Genomic DNA, 21,124 nt, shown 5'->3' with positions numbered 1-21,124 from the left:
ATAGTATTTTGCAGTATGGGTGCAGGTTAGTAATTGTTTTGATTCTTCTCAAAGGGGGCTGCTCTCTACCTAAACTGCAAATTATAGCTAATGGTTTGTTCCTCCACTCTATCTATAACCAATCCATGTCAGTGTTGTGCGTTCTTCATAAAATTTAGGTGTGATTTGTTAACAAACTCTGTTTCCAATATTGGTATGTACGTGATCATGATAATACAGGCATTATTTTTCAGACCTGAGTATAAATAAAATCATTTTTTAAAGTAAACAGTATTTTAAAGTAAAAAAATTTGGGAGATTGGGATTGACATATATATGTGTCAAATAGATAACTAATAAGAACCTGCTGCATAAAAAAATTAAAAAAAATTTAAAAAGATACATGCTACCCCCCCAAAAATAATTTTTTAAATAAAGTAAAAAAAAAATATATATATATATATATATATATATCTCAAAATGTAAAACACCTGGGAATATATCTAGCAAAAATTTATAATACATTTATGGAGAAGTTTTTAAAAGACATCTTTTCCAATACCTAAATCAATGGAAAGTTATTCCATGTTCATGAATGGGAAGAGTCAACATAAAGGGCCTGATTCTCTTTTTTTTTTTTATTGAAGCACAGTTGACGTACAATGTTATGTAAGTTACAGGTGTACAATATAGTGATTCAAAATGTTTAAATGTTATAGTCCATTTATAGTTATTATAAAATACTGGCTATATTCCCCATGTTGTACACTATATCTCTGTAGCTTATTTTATACAGAATAGTTTGTAGTTCTTAATCCCCTACCCTTATCTTGCCCCTCCCCGCTTCCCTCTCCTCACTGGTAACCACTAGTTTGTTCTCTCTATCTGTGAGTCTGCTTCTTTTTATTCTGTTATATTCACTAGTTTGCTGTATTTTTTTAATTCCACACATAAGTGATATCATACAGTATTTGTCTTTCTCTGTCTGACTTATTTCACTTAGCATAAAGGGCTGATTCTCTTTAAATCAATCTACAGAGTCAATGCAATTCTAATCGAAATCCCGCACACTGTTTTCTTGAATCTAACTCCATTATAGCCAAGAATACTCAAGGCTGTGCTGGAAAAGGACAAGTCAGGAGGTACAGAAAAGCTGTGTGTGATGCGACTCTTACGGGTCAACCTGACTGGGTGACACTGTGCCCAGATATTTGGTAAAACATTAGTCTGGGTGTGTCTGGGAGGGTGTTCCGGCTGAGATTAACAATTGTCTGGGTAAACTGAGTAAAGCAGATCGCCCTCCCTGGCATGGGTGGGCCTCATCCAACCCACTGGAGGCCTGAATAGCACAAAAGGCAGAATAAGGGGGGATTCGCTCTCTCTGCCTGACCATGTTGGAGCTGAGACATTGGTCTTCTCCTGCACTCTCGCTGGAACTTACACCATCGGCTCTCCTGGTTCTCAGGCCTTCAGACTTGGACCTTTACAATAAATCTCTTTCTGTATGTGTATATCCTATTGATTCTGTTTCTCTGGAGGACCCTGGTCGGGGGGAGGAATCTCCGGATAGGGTCCAGCCTGGATTTGTGTCTCATCTTTGCCATTAATAACTGTGACCTTGGGCAACCCATGGCCCCTCTCTGGGCCTCCAAGCCCTCATCCCTAAATTACACTTGCCCCCAGCTCTAACACTGAGAATCTCACATACCCAAAGTAGTATATCCCAAAAGAAGCCAGAGCCCAAACTACAATCCTGAAGTCACAAAGTCATTCTGACTTTCCTACTGGCCACCTTAAAGAAACACACCTGCCTTTGGAATTCAGCAGTAAATTCCATCCAAGGAGTAACCCCCACTCCATGCTCTCCATTACCAACTAAGCAAGGTTGAAAAAAAAGTTTCCATTTGTGTGGCGTGTGGTACATGGCGTGTGGTACATGGCGGTTGCTTGGACTAGATTCCCCAGAGTCTCTACATGACAAGCTCATTGTCCGAAATTCAGCCCTCCTTTCGCTCCCACAAAGCTGACTTCTCAAGGGTTCGCGTCAGGAAAGAGTTGAGAATAAGCATTTCCCTGCAAGCACTTCCCTGCTGGCTTTCTGGGTGCTGTGCATTCCTGGGAGGGATCAAAGCAGTTCCCCCCTATAAGCAGAATGCCCCAAGGTCAAAGACTTCGCCAAAGAACAAGAATACACGCCTGGCCACTCACTGTCTTCAAAGGTGAACCGCCCCACCTCCCCAAGCCAGCGAGCCCAGGAGAAAGCCACTGTTCCCACCCGGTACCTGTATTTGATGTCAAATACTGTGGAGTCCTCGTCCTCGTCATCCTCTTCGTTCAACGGGGCCATTTCCACTCGCTCAGCCGGAGTGGTGATGATGTCATACTTGCGGGTCTTCTTCAGCCTCTTCCCCGACCTGGAAGAGGGGAAGCACATTCCTGAGAACTCAGCGATGCCCACTGGGGTAAGCCACGCTGCTGCCCCCAGCCTGGCTCCCAGGAGATCTGGCAAATACCCCAGCTCCTCCACTTCCGGCCATGGGACCTTGGGCGGGGTCCTGACCTCAGCAACCCTCGTGATCCTCACCCACACCTGCCCAAAGCACCGTAAAACCCAGTGATCAAGATCTATAATGCCCAAATGCAAGATTTTAAAAGGCAAAATTAATGCAAAAAAAATCCATGATGAGCAAAAGATCAGAATGTTCAACATGGACGGAACTCAGCCCTGCCCCTGGGCTGGCATGATGCCCCTCATCCCTTCATCCCCTGGCCCCTCACCCTCATCCCAGCCCTGCCGTGTTGGCAGGTCACTGCTCCAAGCACAGGCGTCACAGCCTGGCACTGTGTGCCCTGCCCCATGGGCCAGCCAGGTGGATTAGAACGCAGGCTTGCCCACTTTCTACCTGTGTGATCATGGGCAAGTCAGTCAATCTCTCTAGGCCTCAGTTTCCTCATAAATAAAATGGGATGAGAATAGTATGTGTCCCTCACGGGCGAGGGAGGATTAAGTGAGATGAGGCATTTAACAAGCCTACACACAGCAAGCTCTCGGCAAAAATGACTGTCTGCGAAAATAATCAACAAATAGGAGTTAAACGTGCTACAGCCTCTCTCACATGACAAGGACTTGTACAAATGAGTATTGTTTCCATCACAAGGATTTATGAGCATTGGGAGTTATAACCCTATGCTTTTACCTCTGGGATGGTGGACGGTCACTGGGGACCACGGGGAAAGTGCCGAGCAAGCCTTTCCATCTCCAGTGTCAGACCCTCTGCATGAAGCACAAGACATTGATCAGGGCACAGCTGAAAGTTTATGATGCCACAGGGAACAATATTGTTATTATGACTACTGATGCTCTAAGCATTTATTTCTGCACTATTTTGAACTTTTGCCCAAATGCCTTGTATTCTCTGATGTCCCTCCTTTTTAACAAATATTTGAAACTGTCTATGAGAAACCAGCCAAACCCCCAAAATCATAAATGGGGCATTGAAGAATCATATTCTCTAAACATGCTTCCTGCAGACTGTAAGCCGTACCCAGATGGAGACCACATCAAAGACACATGTCGGGTCTCTTTGTCCCCAGCACACAGAAACTCCTCAAGAAGTTTGCAAAACAATGAAAACAGAAGTTCACCGTCAAGTAAGAGTTTCTTAGCAACAGCAACTTGCTCTTTTCTTACCTAGTATTATTTATCAAAGACGTGATTTGTGAAAGGATTGTTTACATAGAAAATATAAATATTTATCTATACCTTTGGCATAAAGCAACCTATACAACCTATAGTGCCTACTCCTCGTGGTTCTTTGTGTAGAGACTTTGGGAAATCAGCTATAAAGTCTGATAATCCCCTAGCCTCATTACAAAGCAATTTGTCCTTTCTGCTTTCATCATAGGCACGCGCGCACACACACGCAGAGGTGTGGGTGTGAAACTGCGTGGATTTCAAACACGGTGCAAACACCAAGCCAGGTGGTTAAGAGGTAAGAGGGGCACAGCCAGTCACCTACCCAGTGGCCACGGGACAACAGTATTTTGGAAGCAGGCTTTGTGCGGGAGCGTAAATGCTTACGTTATAAATACCGCTGGTCCAGATTCTCACAATCAACAGATTCTTGTTTTCTCTCCACCTCCCCACAAAGGAGTAAAATAGATCTTAGTGTTCTGCCCCAGATGACATAATCCCTGACCAATTCAATCTCCAATATGGATGGGGAAATTTAAGCCCAGAAACGGCTCCATATGCCACAAGCAACCCAAGACTAAGCCACAAGGAAAACCACCCACCCCCCAAGCCCTCTAGACTAGGCTCAACCTCCGGATCTACACAGACGCACACATCACACTTTTCTCAGAAGTCTCCTATCTCTGCCCTGACGGGTCACAGCTGCTCAGAGGAAGCACTTGGCTTTGCAAAGGAGCCGGACTTGCCCTTCTGTTAACTGTGTCCAGTGCCAGGGCTGCCCATTCCCAACACACATCTGGACAAGCATCTGGAACTCTGGAATAGGATTCGTCCTGTGGACCCGAGGGCTTGAGAAAGCTCCTGTAGACGCCCAAAGAGACTGGCGCCCAGATGGTTTCTGGATGAAGAGTCACCATTGTTTGTAACTGTTTTTCAAATATCATGAGGCTTAGAAAAATGCGAAATCTGATTCATAAACCTTGTCCTGCACTTGGAACTTGAAATCTCGCTTAGTCTGGCTCTGGAGCGGGACTGACTGCTGACCCTGGGAGAAGGTTCTGGAGGCTCTGACTTCAGCCCTGCTTCATGGAAATGGATCCCCATCAACCATAAAATCACCTTCCTTCTTCCTGATTGTTCATAGAGTCTTGTGATGAGAAAATTAACCTGCTGAGCTTAAAATAAGACCCTTGAACACTTACCCATGGGAGAAGCTGGAACACAGCCCAGCCTCTAGAACACCATGGCCTACTTGCTTTAATGACAGCCATTCCAAGCAGGTCACCTGAGAAGGTAATTTTAAACCTCAAGATTACACCAAAGGTGTGATGGTTAATTTTATGTGTAGACTTGACTGAGCCACAGGGTACCCAGATATTGGCTCAAGCATTATTTCTGGATGTGTCTGTGAGAGTGTTTCTGGTTGAGATTAACGCTGGAATTGGTAGACTGAGTAAAGCAGATTGCCCTCCCCAACTCAGGTGGGTCTCACCCAATCACTTGAAGGCCTGAATAGACAAGAAAGACTGACCTCCCACAAGTGAGAGAGAATTTCTCCTGCCGGACTGCCTTTGAGCTGAGACATCATTCTTTTTTTTTTTTTTTTTTTTTTTTTCCTGCATTCAGACTAAAACTGAAATCTTAGCTCTTCTTGGATTTCAAGCCTGTATGTGTGCATACACACACACACACACACACACACACACACACACTCTTGGTTCCATTTCTCTGCAGAACCTTGCCTAATCCAAAAGGCCATTAGCAAGAGCCCTCATACATGCATCAAACACCAGTTTTGACACAATGAGCTGAAGAAATTACATTTCAAATAATCAACTCTCTGAGCCACAACACCTTTCACAAAAAAGGAGTACTTTCTGCTGTTTCACTACTGGACATGTTAATAAGGGAAAACCAGGACTTGTGAGAAGTTGAAAGAGACTCAGCCTCATCCATGGCAGAAGGAGACTGGCTGCGCCAGAGAGAAACCACATGTATGATTGGAGTCGCGTGGGGTGGGATGGGTGGAGGGGGCCTCACCTCATGTATTTTTCAAATTAAAAGGTGAGCCCTTCCTTTACTAGCTATGTGTGAGTCAGAAGCTGGGAAATGCATGAACAGTCGATCAGCATTTCCCGCAGACCCTTAGATTCCCGAGCCTCACTGTCCTGGGTCAGAGAACAGAGACACCCTGCCTCGGAGAGGAAGACGTGAGATAAGGGGAAAACAGATTTGTTTGAAGCCTATGTGACCTCACCGAGTCCTGCTGTCTCTTCTGAGTGTGGATGCTCTAACGCATCTTTTCTGATCAATAGCAGTCCCTAAGAGTTGAGCTCCTCCCGGGTGCCAGCTAAGCAATTTACATGTAAGATCGCATGCAAAACATATAAATCACCCTATAAGGCAGCGCTGTTATCTCTGTATTCCAGACGAGGAAACTGAGGCTCAGAGAGGTCGATCTCCCCAGGACCAAGGACCAAGGGCTGCCCCAGCACGAACCTTCCTGGAGGCTCACCTTGAACCACCTCGTGCTGGCCAAGAGGCAAGGTGCCAGTTCCCCCACTCACTCCCTCTGCAAGCCCACTCCACACCGCCACTAGACTCCGCCTCCACTTATCTTTAACACCAAGAAACTCTTTGCCCTTGGTACAAACTTTCTGGAACTTGTCGCTTACCACAGCTCACACATTCCTATTTCAAATTGATCTGGGCAGACTTCTCATAAACTCTTTCTAACGGTGACTCCCTCAGGACACATGTTGGTTTGGGGCAGGCCAGCCTCCATCTCCTCCCTCCTTTGGGCATCTGTATCCTTGGTGAATCCCCCTCCCCATGGTCCCCGTGGGTGAGGAGGTCTGACCACTGGCCACACCCCCAGCTCCAGAAGTGGACCATGGGACTTAAACCTGAGTCAAAATCAGTGTATTGCAACCCCTGGGGCCATGGCTGGGAGGTTGGGGGGAGTATGGGACTAATCGGAGCCAGTGACCTTTGCTAGGCAGGCAGGAAGGGGGTCAGTAAATCACCCAGGTGAGAGCTGCATCGCCACCTTCTAGAAATGGAAAATAAAGCCAACATGGTAGAGGACAGATTGGAGGGAGAGACCAGGCTCCAAATCTACTATGATGCCAGCCCTCCTTGACACCAACGATGCTACTCTCTTTGTCACCGAAGCCAGTCTGGTCAGGGCTTTCTGTCACACACAAACAAAGGAACCCTAACCGTTGTCACAGGGTCTCAAAGGAAAAAAGGCATGGCTGTAATGATAAACACCATCTCAGGATTCTCCCACATTTTAACAGCAAACCTTCCACATGTAAGTATAATTTTCCCATTTTGTCAAATCCTTTAAAACCCTAGGACTCTTCCCTGTTTCTGGTTCTAGAAACAAAGAACCATACATATAACGCACCTCAGTGACAACATCGTGAAAGTTTTCACTCAGGGCCACCTGTGAACAGGTTTTCCGAGACGACAAACATCCTGGTGATCTTCCCACAGGGCTGTTCACCAGCATTCCGGTCTGAGGAAAATGCAAAGGCTACACAGCTGCAGAGAATCTGCAGTCACCCAAGTGTCCCCAGGCGGGCAGTGGGTCAGCCTCGAGGACACAGCTTGAGAAAGAAGCAACTGGTTCTAGACAGAGCCCCAGGTTAGAGTCAGACTTGGGTTCCTATCCCGGTGTTTCTACTTACAGCCCTGCTTCCTCGCCTACCTGGGGGTGGGTGGGAGGCACAAGCAGGAAGGCAGCTTTGCCACAACTGTCACAGCGCTCCGTGCCCAAGAAGGGGGAGATTCAGGGAAGAAGGAAGGGAAAAGATATTGCTGGTCCATCTGCAACAGCATGGCCCCTTCGCCGTAATTTTTCTTTTCTAGTACAAGGTCCCGTTAAACCAAGTGGCCTCCACGAAGAGACGGTGGCATTTACTTAAAGGGTGGTTTTAAGTAAATGCCCACGTTGTGCTTCACAGGACCCAGCAAGACCAGAGAAGCTGGAGAAGAGACAAAGGATCATTCCACTGGGGCCAAAACAAACATTTCTAACTAACTAGACAGAAGAGAAGTTCAAATTCTCTTACTCTGAAATGTAATCCTAAAGCCAGAGGGTTTGTTTACTCAAAGGCCCGCTCAACAGCTGGTCGGAAACTGGTTTCCCAATGCGCCCCAGCGCACTCCCCACCCTCCCCTGCAAAGAGACACAAAACAATGCAAAGCCGGACGGGTTAGTTTGCTGTCAGTAGTTCAGTTTGCAGGTGTGGCGGTCAGATCCATAGGTTCCACGTCCAGGGGTGCGATTCCATCTCAGCCCTGCAACTCCTTTGTCTGTGAGCCTCCTGGCAAGTCCCTCACCCTGAACCCGAATTTCGTATCCACGTCACCCACTTGCCCGGTGCAGCTAGGGTTCAGGTGGCAGAGCTCACCGCAGTGGGGCTTGGGAGGGAGATGGGGAGTGACCGATAACGAGCTCACGTTTCTTTCTGGAATGACAACAGTCTTCTATCATTGACTGGGGTGATGGTGCACAACTCTGTGAATGTACTAAAAACCATGATTTGGACACTTTAAATGGGACACCTGTATGGCATGTGAATTACATCTTATAAAGCTGTCATTAAAAGCAGGAAAGATAGATATATATGCATGTATGTGTATCTATCACATTCATTCATTTCTATACTTAATAAAATCTCTCTGGAAAGAGTCACAAGAAATTGACAGCATCCGGAGAAGGAAGCTGGGAGGCTGAAGGGCAGGCTGGGCTAAGAAGGAGATTGTTCACTATACCCTCTGGTTCCTCGTGAATTTCAAACCATGTGAATATATGAGCTATTTTTAAAACAAACAAGTAAATAAATAAATAAAATTCAAAGAAGGTAATTAAAATAAAAATTTAAACAGACCACGTGTGTGTCAGGCCTGCCTCTCGGACAGGAGACCCTTCTCCTGGAGAGGCCCGGGGGCCCCCCTGTCCCACCCAGAGGCTGCCTGCCGTCTCCTGCTAACCTGGTGACCTTAGGAGCCAAACCCAGCGTCTCTGGCCTTTCCTCCACCTGAGCTGTTTTCACTGTGAAGCCGACTAAAGTAGTTCTGTGGCTCAAGGACCAGCTTTCTGTTGAAACCACACTACTCGTTCCAAAGAGCATGTTACCTTTGACATTTGGAAAATTAATAAAGAGGATGGAAACAGCATGTGTAGGGGAGAGATCGAATCAAGCAGCTGCTGTGAGTTAGCTGCCCGCCTTCCCACCCGGCCAAAGCTTCCAATGCTCTGAGGACAGAGGCCTTTCCTGTTTTTAACCTCCGATCTCTACCCTGCATCTTCCCCCGCAGAACATGACAAAACTGAGCCTTCCCTAGAAAACCAAGCAAACTTGGAGAAAGAACACGACCCCAAAACCCACTGTGCAGCCTCACCATGTAGGGAAGCAGGTGCCGAAGAGCCAGTGACAACAGCGCCATGTCTCCCAAGAAGGGGCGATGACCTGGGATGGGCCCCAGGCTCGGGGGCAAACCCAAGGCTGGCGACCAGGGTACAATTCCCGAGCACCAGCCTCCTCCCTTTCCTGCCTTGGGCACAGCCCCTGCGCTCTACCCATCACCATCCTTTTAAAGCAGTGTAAACGAGCCCAACACCAGCGTGATCTGAATCTCATCTGGCTCCGCTCCAGATGGGCAACTTGAGACTCTCGGTTACATGAGACAAAAGCACTTTCCTCTAGTGCAGTGAGAGCTTCAGGATCTCAGGCAGCCCAGCTCTAACAGGGCTCCGGCCAAGCCTTCCCAAACACAGGTGTTCCAGAGACTTCCAGGTACACGAGCAGCGCTGCCACACCTGACGCCTGTCCTCCCCGCCACGCCAGACACTCTGCTCCAGTACCAGCACCCAGTCAAGCGCGATGACTCAAATGCCCCAGAGCCCACAGGCGCAGGAAAGCAGTGAAGCGAGCCTGGTGTGATGTAAACATTAGAACAAACACGGTGACAAATGGCAGCCAACGCTCGGTCTTGGAGTCAAGGAGACACGAGGATTGGCACTCACAAACACAGACGAGATGGGACGGTGGCTACCCAGCTCCCCGCCCCCCCTACTCCCCCCTCATTATAGAGGCACTGCGTTTCCAGTATTCCCATCTGTTGAGAAAAGTAGATCTGGATTTTGATGTGAAGACTCCCAGTTTTAAGTGTTCTCAGTTATCTCAGTTGTTAAAAACACTGCATATATGTGAAATCTAAAAAAACGATACAAATGAACTTATTTACAAAACAGAAATAGACTCACAGACATAGAAAACAAACTTATGCTTACCAAAGGGGAAAAGGTGGGGAGGGATAAATCGGGAATTGGGGATTAACAGATACACACTACTGTATATAAAATAGATAAACAACAAGGACCTACTGTATAGCACAGGAAACTATATTCAGTACCTTGTAATAACCTACAATGGAAAAGAATCTGAAAAAGAATATATATATATATGTATGTATGTATGCATGACTGAATCACTTTGCTATACACGTGAAACACTGTAAATCAACTGCACTTTAATAAAAAACGAAAACAAAAACACTGTGCAGATCAAAACAAAACAAAAAAACGTATCTGTGGGTCGTCAGTCTGCAACCTCTGACTTAGCTTCCTGGCCATGGTTTATTTGGTCCTGGGTGCCACGCATGAGTGACACTGAATAATTGAGCTAAAATCATGGGCCCAGAGAGATGGCCTGATACTCACAGTCACCTGAGGTCCTAGATCTGTTCACCAGCAGTTCAGTCACGATGAAGAGGTACTAGTCATTACCTATACAGCCTAGCTGTTCCCCTCCTCTCCTGGGCACTGTCTCCTCAGGATTAACAAAGTGACACCACTGTTGACTGATCGCAACGCCGGCCTCCAGCACCCAATGCACAGTGTGCCCCGGGCTTACATTTCACACAGGACCACATACCGTTGACAAGCCTTAGGGTTCCTCTTCATAACTCCTCAGGGTTACGCCTCCACCTGCCCCCCACCCTTGTTTCCCTTTCCTTCCCTCAATCCCTGAGGGACAGATCCAACTCTCATTCTTCCAAGAAAAAAATAAGCACGCCCCAGCTTTGACCTGTTTAAGGAGCCACGTGAAATATGGCCACACAGCAAACGCCCCAAGACCTGTTCCTCCCAAGTGTGTTTGCAAAGGGTTGGGTCCACTTCACCCGTCTGTGAGGTGCCAGGAGAGGCAAGCGAGGCCGAAAGTGAGGAAGGAAGCCTCTAGGGGCAGCTCTGTTGGTTCAAGGGCAGTGGCAAGATGACCGAGAGGGACTCTTTGGTGGACCCGGGGACACAACCACGGCCTTGAAATTCTGGGGTCACTGTGCTTCGGGACACACGTCATAAATGACCCTTTCAGCATCCACTTGTCCCTGCCACGTGGTAGGGGAGGCGCAGGGGTGTCAGTCCTTGCTGCCACTGCCCCCCACTTCAGGGACAGTCCACACTTCAGGGACAGTCACTTCTTGACAGAACTCCCAACCCCGCCACCGCAAGCCGAGATGTCCAGCTGCGTGGCTGGCATTTCCGTGGTGTTTCTGTCACCCTCTTTCTCACCAAGGCTTCTCCCCTGCCTGACCATCCCCTTCACCATGCCCGCATCTCCAGGCCCTTCCGGTCCTCCTGACACTTTCCTCTTCATCCTCCTCTTCACCCACTCGAATCTCCAGCCCTCCCTACTGGTCCTTCCAGCACCTTCCACTGGTCTCCCCCGCCATCCTGCATCCCCGAGGCAGCCACATCACTATTCATCCATTCACTCAGCAAATACATATTAAGCACCTAAAAGGGGTCAGCATTACTAAAGCAGCCCTTTCATCATTACACTCCTGTATTCAGATCCTCCATTTGCTCCTCTGACCCACTACTAATCCCAAAATCCTCTGGCTGGGATTCCTGTCTTCCAAAATCCGGCTGCAACAGGGAAAGGAGTGGGGGAGGAATACTGGATCGGAAATCAGACTCCCGCCCTTCACCAGCCATATGGCCTTAAGCAAGACACTTCATCACTCTGCAACTTGATTTACTCATCTGTAAAATGGGATTCCGACAGCACACTCCTCACAGGAATGAGGAAACATATAAAATGTTTAGCACAGAGGCTGGTATACAGTAAGGGCTTAATAAATATTAGTTGCTATTGTTATTATTGTCACCATAATTTCGAGGTGATCATTCTCACAAACCCTGCCCACCGCAAAACCTGCTCGGCCAGCCGGTCCTGGAAGAACCTCTTCTTTTCCCACCCCATCAGGTCCTATTCCTCCTACTCCTCCCCATATGCCTTCCCTGACCATTATGTCCCCCGCCAAAGTCCCTGGGGCTTTGATAAGTCCTTTGGCAACTTATCAAGTGTTGCTTTTGACACATGACTCCCCTACAGAATTAGATTGCCTTTCACCTGCCAAGTAGAATCATACAAGGGCATTATCCTATCTCCCAGATTGAATTGGAAACTCCTTCACCTCGGCTGTGTTCTCTCAGCACCTTCTAGGCTTCCAGTGGGTCATTAAATACACTGGTAAGATTGCTCCATCCATTCAGCCACGCTCTCTCCTGGGTCCCTGGCTGAGCACTGGGGAGACCCAACTGACCAGGCTAAAACCCAGCCCACCACATCTTGGAGGCCCAGAAAAGGCCAGGCTGAGCATCAGAACACCTGGCCTTGAGTCCTACTTTTCCTACAAACTCACTGGGTGACCTTAACAAACCCTTCCCATTTCCGGGCCTCAGTTTCCTCATCTGTACAATGGGTAGAAGGAGGGAGATCAGTGGCACTCTGAGTGCAGAGAAACCCCACACCCAAGAGGTTACAAGGCCCTGAAGCCCTCCCAGGCCTGAAGAGCCCTGCCCAGGCTCTTTGCCATGGCCCCTCTTCTGCTCCACACCTGCCAATGAGAGGGCGTTGCCTTCTCCCTGCACCCTCAGGAAAATAAATATCAAGTCTGGATTCCTGGCAGATTGCCAGGAAGATAAAATACAGATTTTTAAAGTGAAACCATGACAACATGATTCTAAATTCATGGTCCCAGAATTTCCCTTTGTGAATAGTTAGAACCAAAACATCAGCCATAAAACTAAAATCCCAGACACAACCTATGAAGCCTTCTCTGCTTAAATCTGGGAGGGTTTCCCTCCTGTGACACTCTCCTTACAGGATGCCATGCAGACACTGACACTGGAGACAGACCCCCGCCCCACCCCTAGATGTGCCCCGTGTCTCCAGAAGGGCCTGTGTTGGCAAAGCCCCCAAACTCGATGAGTACATGGGCATGAGAGTTTACAGGCAAAGCCAGATAAGCCGGAGGGCTCAGGGTTAAATTAAAGAGGGATTTTCCTCCCTTTCCAACTTGATAGAAGGGATCAGTGGCAGGTCCTAAGGCCTCACAGGCCTGTTAATAAGGGCAGTCATGAGGCACCTCCTTCCCCAGGGGAATTCAGTTGTGTGCGGGACCCTACATGGGGTCCTAGGTGTCCAGGGAGGCTCACGGAGGCTAAAGAGTCACCAATTTCATATTTGCAAGGCTCAGAAACAGGTGCACTTGCCTGACGATCTTGGCCATATGGCTGAATCCTCATTTACAGGCAAAAGCAAGACCAAAACGTTGGGTATCTGTTTTCAGAATCGTTTTTTTAAATACAATAGGACACTTGGCTGCTTAAAGGAGAGCCAGGGGTTTGACTGACCCAATCTCATTCCAAACATCCCAATAGCCCTGGGCAGCAGGTACTTTAATTAGTGCTGGGAAGCAGATGCCCAGAAAGGTTCAGTAAACTGCTCATGTAGACAACCAGGAGGCCCGCACCTGCGCTACTGACATCTTGGGCTGGGTCATTCTTTGTTAAGGGGGTCTGTCCTGGGTACCGTAGGATGTCCAGCAGCATCTCTGGCCTCTACCCACAAGATGCCAGTAGCATCCCCCTCCCCAAGTCATGACAATCAAAAATGTTCCCAGAAATTGCTAAATGACCCCAAAGCAGGCAGAATCCGCCCCAGGAAAGAACCGCTTGAGGGACCCTATTCCTCCCACACGCTATGACTTCTTTTTCAACTTGGTGGAAAACTGAATCAAGGGCATACTCTCTACCCTGTTTTTTTGGGGTTTTTTTTTTGCAGGTTGTTTTTTGTTTTTTGTTTTTTTAACATCTTTATTGGAAGATAATTGCCTTACAATGGTGTGTTAGTTTCTGCTTTATAACAAAGTGAATCAGTTATACATATACATATGTTCCCATATCTCTTCCCTCTTGCATCTCCCTCCCTCCCACCCTTCCTATCCCACCCCTGTAGGTGGTCACAAAGCAGGAGCTGATCTCCCTGTACTATGCGGCTGCTTCCCACTAGCTGTCTATTTTACGTTTGGTAGTGTATATATGTCCATGCCACTCTCTCACTTTGTCACAGCTGTTTTTTTTTTTTTAATCTGGATTTTTGCTGGGTTAGATTTATTTAACACTTTCTTTACTGTGGTGTGTAAGATTAAACATCCATGGGAATTGGATGAAAGTACAACCTTCCAGTAAGACTAATAAGTCCTGGGGATGGAGTGGGCATCATGACTATAGCTAACACTGCTGTGTGATAGATGGGAAAGTTGCTAAGAGAGTAGACCCCAAAAGTTCTCATTACCAGGAAAAAAATGATTTTTTCCTTTTTTTGGCGTCTATGAGATGACGGATGCTCACTATGCTTATTGTGGTCATCATTTCACAATATATGTAAGTCAAGTCGTTATGTTGTCCCCGTTAAACTTATACAGTTCTGTGTATCAATTTTATCTCAGTGAAACTGGAAAACAAAGAAAAAAGAAAACCCACTTGAAAAGTAAAAATTAAATTAAGATGAATATGTTTCACAACTGTAGCTTTTCCGCCAGTTCAAGACCTTGGTCAAGCAATCAAAAATGACCTCCTGATAAACAACAAGGTCCTACTGTATAGCACAGGGAGCTATATTCAATATCCTATGATAAGCCATAATGGAAAAGACTATGATAAAGAATATATATATGTATAACTGAGTCACTTTGCTGTACAGTAGAAATTAAACACAACATTGTAAATCAACTCTACTTCAATAAATTTTTTTTTAAAATGACCTCCTGGTGCTACACAAGCGCCACAGTCTCAAAGTCATAAAAAGGGGCTTAACTTTCTAACCAGGGCTCTGCCCAAAGCTCCAATTCATTAAAATAATATTGATATACTAATGAGCAATAACTAAAAACTTTTCAGAACACTTTCCCCAAATCCTGAAAGCATTAAGCTTCTATATTTTCTCTTAAATAACTTTTATTCTTAGGACAAATGTAAATACACAGACAATGGGAGATCTGGGGAATCCAGGAGAAGCAGGAACATTTTTGTTCCTTTTCAAAGACCTGGCTTAGTAATTCACTAAGCTCCCATGGTTCCGGCGTCTTCAGGACACGACAGCGTGCACCTTTGCCACTGATCCAAGTGCAACAGCTGGGCAATGTCAGATCACCTAGAATTTACCTTCCTCTTCGTCCCCCAGGAAGTACCAAAACAACCCTCCTTTCAGATAAGACGATTTTACACAGCTTTTGAAATAAGTGGCTGGGCATGCAGCCAACAGAGATCTGGGAGAAGTGTGGCCTGGGCAGGAGAGCTGGGAGACTCAACAGGATGGGGAAAGGATCCCCAGGAGGAAACGAAAGTCGTGGTTTCAGGTGGCAGTTTCTAACTTGTCTCTACCTTATTCATAAGACACCACAGAGTAAAGTCAGATTCCCCCTCAGATCTCAAAGGGTAAAGTCAGACCTCAGAGAGCATGGGGGCAAAAGGTACTGAACAGCGGCCACTGGCTTAACGCTTGTTATCCCTGAATCCATGCAACCCCATGAGACGCTTTCCAACATCCAAAAATTGGAGGAGTTTTCTACTTCCTAAACACAGCTTCTTTATTGATTTCCTTCCAGCTCTCATAAACATGTCAAGCAACAGACCTAGGGGGGCTGGCCCTACTGTGAGCCAGGCAGAACTGCACACACACACACACACACACACACACACACACACACACACACACGCACACACACACATATACACGAAGGTACTCTGGCTCGAGGGCGCTCTGCCTCCAAACTGCCTTTCCCTCCCTCCAAGTTTGTCTCCAGTCTTTAAACAGTTTTCCTTAATGATTCCAATACATGAAAAAGCTGTAAATGATTCTGCAGATGGGACATCACATTGATTAATAAGTATGGGAAGAGACAGCTACTCAACCTCAGTAAGAACTGGAGATCTGCAAAAGCAAGCAATGAGATACCCAATCATACCCATCTGATTGAAAAACATTAGAACGTCAGATAATACTAAGTGTCAGATATGATGGGAGGATCTGAGAATCCCCAGGTGGGAGGGTAAACTGGTACATACTCAAGGAAACCGTGTAAGAGTACCCCTGGGACCCAGAAATCCCACTCCTAGGGGTCCACCCCAGACTCTCTTATACAGGTCCTCAGGAAGACACACCTAAGGATGCAGCAAGGAGCTGAGTGCACAGACAGGGAGAAAGAAAATGAATAAATGTCCACTGAAAGGAAATTCAGACAATGTAGAAATATATCATAAACAATAAATAAATACATAATGAAGAATCTCCCACAGTCACACGTGTACACACCCATACAAAAAATTCTTTGCACATTCATATATATATATTATTTATTTATTTAATGAGCTCATACTACACATGCTGTTTTGTAACCTGTTTCACTCAACAGTATATAGTGAGTATTATATTAACAACATCATCTTTCACAGCTGCACAGTATTTCATTGTAAGGACTACCATAATTTATTTAACCAATGCTCAATTGTTAGATACCTAGGTTACTTAAACCTTTTCACTATTAGACAGAACTGCTCTGGACTTCATTGGCCATGCATCTTTGCTTCCTCTTCTAAGTAATAAAATTAGAAGCAAAGAATAGGTATTGCAGTAAAAAATGTGTGTACCTTAGAAATGGAACTGCTTGGTTAAAGGTATGTATCTTTCTTACCACGATACACATTATTTGCTTCTAATTGTTTACCACGATACACATTCTTTGCTTCTAATTGTAACAGTTTCCTTGGATCCACATTCTTTCTGCTGTCTGGCAAAGCGACTCCTTCAGGGAAAACAGACACACGGGTTATGTATAAGCAATAATACTTACTACACTCTTCCTCCTTTACCTCCCTCCCTTCTCTGTATCCATCGTTAAGGAAATGGCGGCCACTGTCCAAATAAGTCCCCATCTCACAGGTTCCCAGCATCAGCCATGCAGCTCATCACAGAGGACATCTTGAGAAGCATCAGCAAAGCAAAATACTTAGGGGTTCATTCATTTGCTAAAAATACCTTTATCAGATGCCCGCTTGTGCTTGGAGCCACAACAGGCGTTAGAGAGGCACAAACGATTAAGGGCCAGTCCTGCTCTTCGGAGCCCTCCGCCTGGTAAGCTCAGCGACACTCTTGACTCCAAGTAGAAAATCCCAAACTCACATGTGCTCTGGAAGGGGGCCTGGCTGGGAGGCTTCTCGGAGGAGGTGACACACAGGCAGGCAAACAGCAATGAGCTGGCCACGTAGTCTTGGTGGTGCAGGGGACCCCAAGCAGAGGGTCAGAGGGACATGCAGGGCTAAGGCCACCAGATGCCGCTGGAGAACGCCTGAAGGTCCAGCAGGGCGGGAGCAGTGGGCAAAGCTGAGATGGGGGCTTGAGAGGGAGGCGGGGCCCTGGTTAGACAGAGCCAGCTCGCCACCACACTGAGAAGCCTGCGCACGGGGGGATGAGTGGGCAGAAGAAGGGTGAGACCAGACGAGGGAGGATGGATGGGAGTGGGGACACGGCTGGCTGCAGGAACACCAGCCTGAAGGATACTGCTGTGACTCCGGACACGTGGGAGGGAGGTGAGTCAGGCAGAAGGGCTGGCAGGTGGGGAAGCTCCGGTGGGGGAAGGGGTATGACCCAGATGAGACAGTCTCAGGGAGACTTGAGAGGCAGAATAGCCAGGATGTGGTGACCGCATGCTAAGGAGCTAGGAGGGGAAGCAGGTAAGGAAGACGCCCAGTCAGGGCAGCAGGCCTTCGGGAAGCCCGATGGAGCAAGCGTGCAGAGGCCCCTGGAAAGGTCACAGTACAGACCACAGACTTGTAGTGTTCTCGAGTCTACCGGATGACTTACTCCCCTCCCTGGGATGCAACTTTCTCCTCTGCAAAGGAGCACATGGGACCTGTGTACCATCAAGGCCCTTCCCAGCTGTAAAATGCTGTAAGTTCCTGTCCACATCAGAACTGGGGTGTCAGCTGTCCCCCTGGAAACTCACCCCAACAAGAAGGCCTTCCTGGAAAGAGAAGGCACATCCATAAGCAGCCTCTCCTGTGAAGTCGGAACCTTCCTCCAACACCCAGCTCACAGGCCAGCAAGGACCCATCCCTTCCAGCCCTGAGTACCGGCTCTCCTGCTCAAACACGTGCCCTCACATCTGGCCACATGCTGCTTGCTTTTCTCCCCCACTCCTGGGTAATAAGGAGCAGACTGGCAAAATAGTTCAAATACCGTCTTAAGAAGTACACCGCCTCGTGGGCTGAGCAGCCTATTCTGAGCAAAATGTTTCAAACCTCCAGGCTCAGAGCTGCTCTAGGCACCAACGTTCAATGCAACTGAACAATCAGGAAGGCGGTAAAGGACTACGGCGCGTCTGCTGAAGGCCAGGCCATCCTTGGGCAGGGGGACTGGACATGCCCACCCTCCACGACTGTCTGCTGAGTTTGGGAGCCACCAGCCTGGCGTGAGAAGGGCCGTATGGAGGACGCACAAGGCTAGGGCTGGGGGAGGCCAGAAAAGGAAGCAACCGCCTGGCTCGGATGTCCAGGAACACTACCCAGAGGACGGAGCACGGGAGCTGGGCCCTGGTGGCTGCGTGCAGTCATGGCAAGTGTGCAGTGGGAACTGGCCCAGGAGCGGAAGAGCACAAGCCAGCAGCAGGGAGAGTCAGGAGAGAAGTGACAGGAGGTTCAGAAGGGCTGGCTGATGGCCAAAAGGTGCACTGGGGCTAGTTTGTAAGGGTCTGAATGCCACATCCAGGTAGTGGCTACAGGGAGCCACTGACATTTGCAAGCAGAGGATGAAGGGCAGCGGGAAGGATGGGGTACAGAGAGGGGCAATTCAACGTCCGCTGCACATCAGGGGATCAGAACAGTGAAAAGCAATGTAGCCGGAGCCAGGGCAGGGGATGGGGCGAGGGGATGTGGGCCCACAGTTCCCCCTTCTCCATTTTCTCAGGACCACTGCCATTTAATCCTATGGCCCCACAAAGAAACACCTTGACTCAAAGTCACACAGCAACCAACAGCAAACCTCAAGGGAGAGCTCCCAACCCTGCCTTTCCAGATCTGGTTTCTGCTCCTGCTCTGAAAATGCCCACAAGCCCCTGGCCCCAAACCTCCAACAGCTGATCAAACACCCAAGCACACTGTATACACTTGGAAGGGGAAGGAACAGGCTGTGAGTAACTGACACACACATGCCCAGATTTCCCAGAGGCCCGCCTGAGTAACAGGACACACTTGGTTCATTTCCTGCAAAACCAGAATTTCCCAGGCATTAGGGGGAAATGCATCCCTCCCTGCATCCCCTGTAGCCCTCTCCATCTCCCTACTCCAGAGACCCCAGCCATCCTTTCTGATTTCCCACTTTCTCCCTGAACTTGAGCAACCTACAAAAAGCCTCTCCAAGATCCTCATGCCCCTGCAAATATTCATTGCGCAGTTCATTCAGGCAGGGTGGTAGGCAGAAAGTCACTGAGGCCACCAAGGATGGCCAAACATCCTAAAGCCCAGCTCCAATCCCTGGCGCAATGCGCACCTCCAACAGGTATCCCCACAGGCTAGACAGACACTGCTTCTTTTGGTAACAGAACCGATGAAAAGAAAAAAAGCAGGTGGTGCCTGAGAAGCCCTCAGAGGGAACAGAGGGAGGGGCAGCAAGGTGGGTAAGGTTCAAATCCTACTTCCACCACTGAGCTTACTTGAATAAGCCACCTTGCCTCTCCGGAAAATTTTTCCTCATCTGTGAAATAGGTATAAAAATAAATTCCGTGTAAGGTTGTCAGAATTCGGAGCGCTATTGTTAGTTGTAAGCATTAGTGGAGAGTTAAAAGGAATTCAATATTTATTATGTATTTATTGATATATATAGATACATATCATAGCTATAGCTATAGCTGTAGATAGAGATATCGTTCGAAGGGGAGAAAATTCCTAAAGTGTATAGCAGGGGAAACCAGCCGAGTGCAACCCTGTGGGGCAGGGTCGGGAGTCCCAGGCTAGCAGGAGCGCACCCAGGCGCCGGGGCCGGAGCATCGGTGCGCGCAGGTGCGGCGGGCGCGCAGTGACAGCAGGTTGGCGGTGCAAGTTGGCCCGCGGGGGCTGCAAAGGGGCGGCGGACCCACCTGAAGACACGCAGCAGCAGGCAGGCTATGAGGAAGGCGGAGAAGGCGCACGCCACGATCACGGCCGCCTTCAGGGTGGGCAGGTCGCGGAGCAGGCTGGAGATGCGGGTCACCAGGGCGTCACCGCTGCTGTTGGAGCTGCCGCCGCCGCCCGCCGCCTCCCCGGAGCCCATCCCGGTGGCGTTCCCGGGCCCCGGGCCGGGCGGCGGCCGCGGCTGGCGCTCGGATCCGGACTGCGGCGGGGCGGCGGACTCGGCTCTGCTGGCGCGGGCGGCGGGCGCAGCCAGGAGCGCGAGCAGCAGCAGCAGCGGCAGAAGGCGCGCGGGAGGCGGCGCGGCGCGCATGGTGCGGTCCGGCGGCCCGGGGTCGGGCTCGGCGAGCGCGGCGGAGCCCTGGGTCCCGCACCGGCGCCGAGGCCTGCACCGGCTACTCCCGCGGCGGAGCCAGGCGGCTGCGCGGTGCTTGGCAGGAAGCTGCGGCGCCCGGAAGAGTCCGAGCCGCCCGCCGCCGCCGCGGCCGCCGCCACCAACACGTTGCACGGAGTCATTCGACGGGCCGCAGCCCCACGTGGGCGGGGCAGGCCACCAGGCCCGGTGCGGGCTGCGCTGCGCTCCGGACGGCCCCAGTTCCCCCGGGACCTGGCACCCCCTTGGAGAAGTAACAATAGCCAGGCGCTGTGCCGCACGTTTCACATTTTCTCTATTTCATTTAATCCTGCAACCCCCTTAGGAGACAGGTATTTCTGTTACCCTCCTTCAATAGTTGATTCAAGACCCAGAGAGCCAGCTCATAGCAACCCAGGTTGTGTCAGACTAAGAATCAAAGACCATGGCACCCAGGGCAAGCCTCCATTCTACAGATGTGGAAACTGAAGCCTCCAGAGTGAAATGGACTGCCCGATGCCCTATGCAGTGCATATAGTTCAACATCTCCCCAGTTAACTTCTTTTTCTCT

The 21,124-nt window shown here is 48.7% G+C and overlaps 1 protein-coding gene across 1 annotated transcript in view; it reads right to left on the bottom strand.

Moving 5' to 3' along the window:
• FAM174B (family with sequence similarity 174 member B) overlaps nucleotides 1-20,628 on the bottom strand; it is a 31,643-nt gene extending 11,015 nt beyond the window's left edge. Inside the window, exons 1-2 of the mRNA XM_068537541.1 lie at nucleotides 20,171-20,628; nucleotides 2,262-2,393 (exon numbers count right to left, since the gene is read on the bottom strand). Coding sequence (XP_068393642.1) covers nucleotides 2,262-2,393; nucleotides 20,171-20,514 — 476 coding nt within the window. The 5' untranslated portion in view covers nucleotides 20,515-20,628. The remainder of the gene's footprint in view (nucleotides 1-2,261; nucleotides 2,394-20,170) is intronic.
• Nucleotides 20,629-21,124: the final 496 nt, after the last annotated feature.

This window comes from Eschrichtius robustus, chromosome 1, assembly GCF_028021215.1.
Source record: "Eschrichtius robustus isolate mEscRob2 chromosome 1, mEscRob2.pri, whole genome shotgun sequence".
Lineage (NCBI taxonomy): Eukaryota > Metazoa > Chordata > Mammalia > Artiodactyla > Eschrichtiidae > Eschrichtius > Eschrichtius robustus.
The sequence above is the reverse complement of the archived record's forward strand: the minus strand, read 5'-3'. Positions and strand labels throughout refer to the sequence as shown.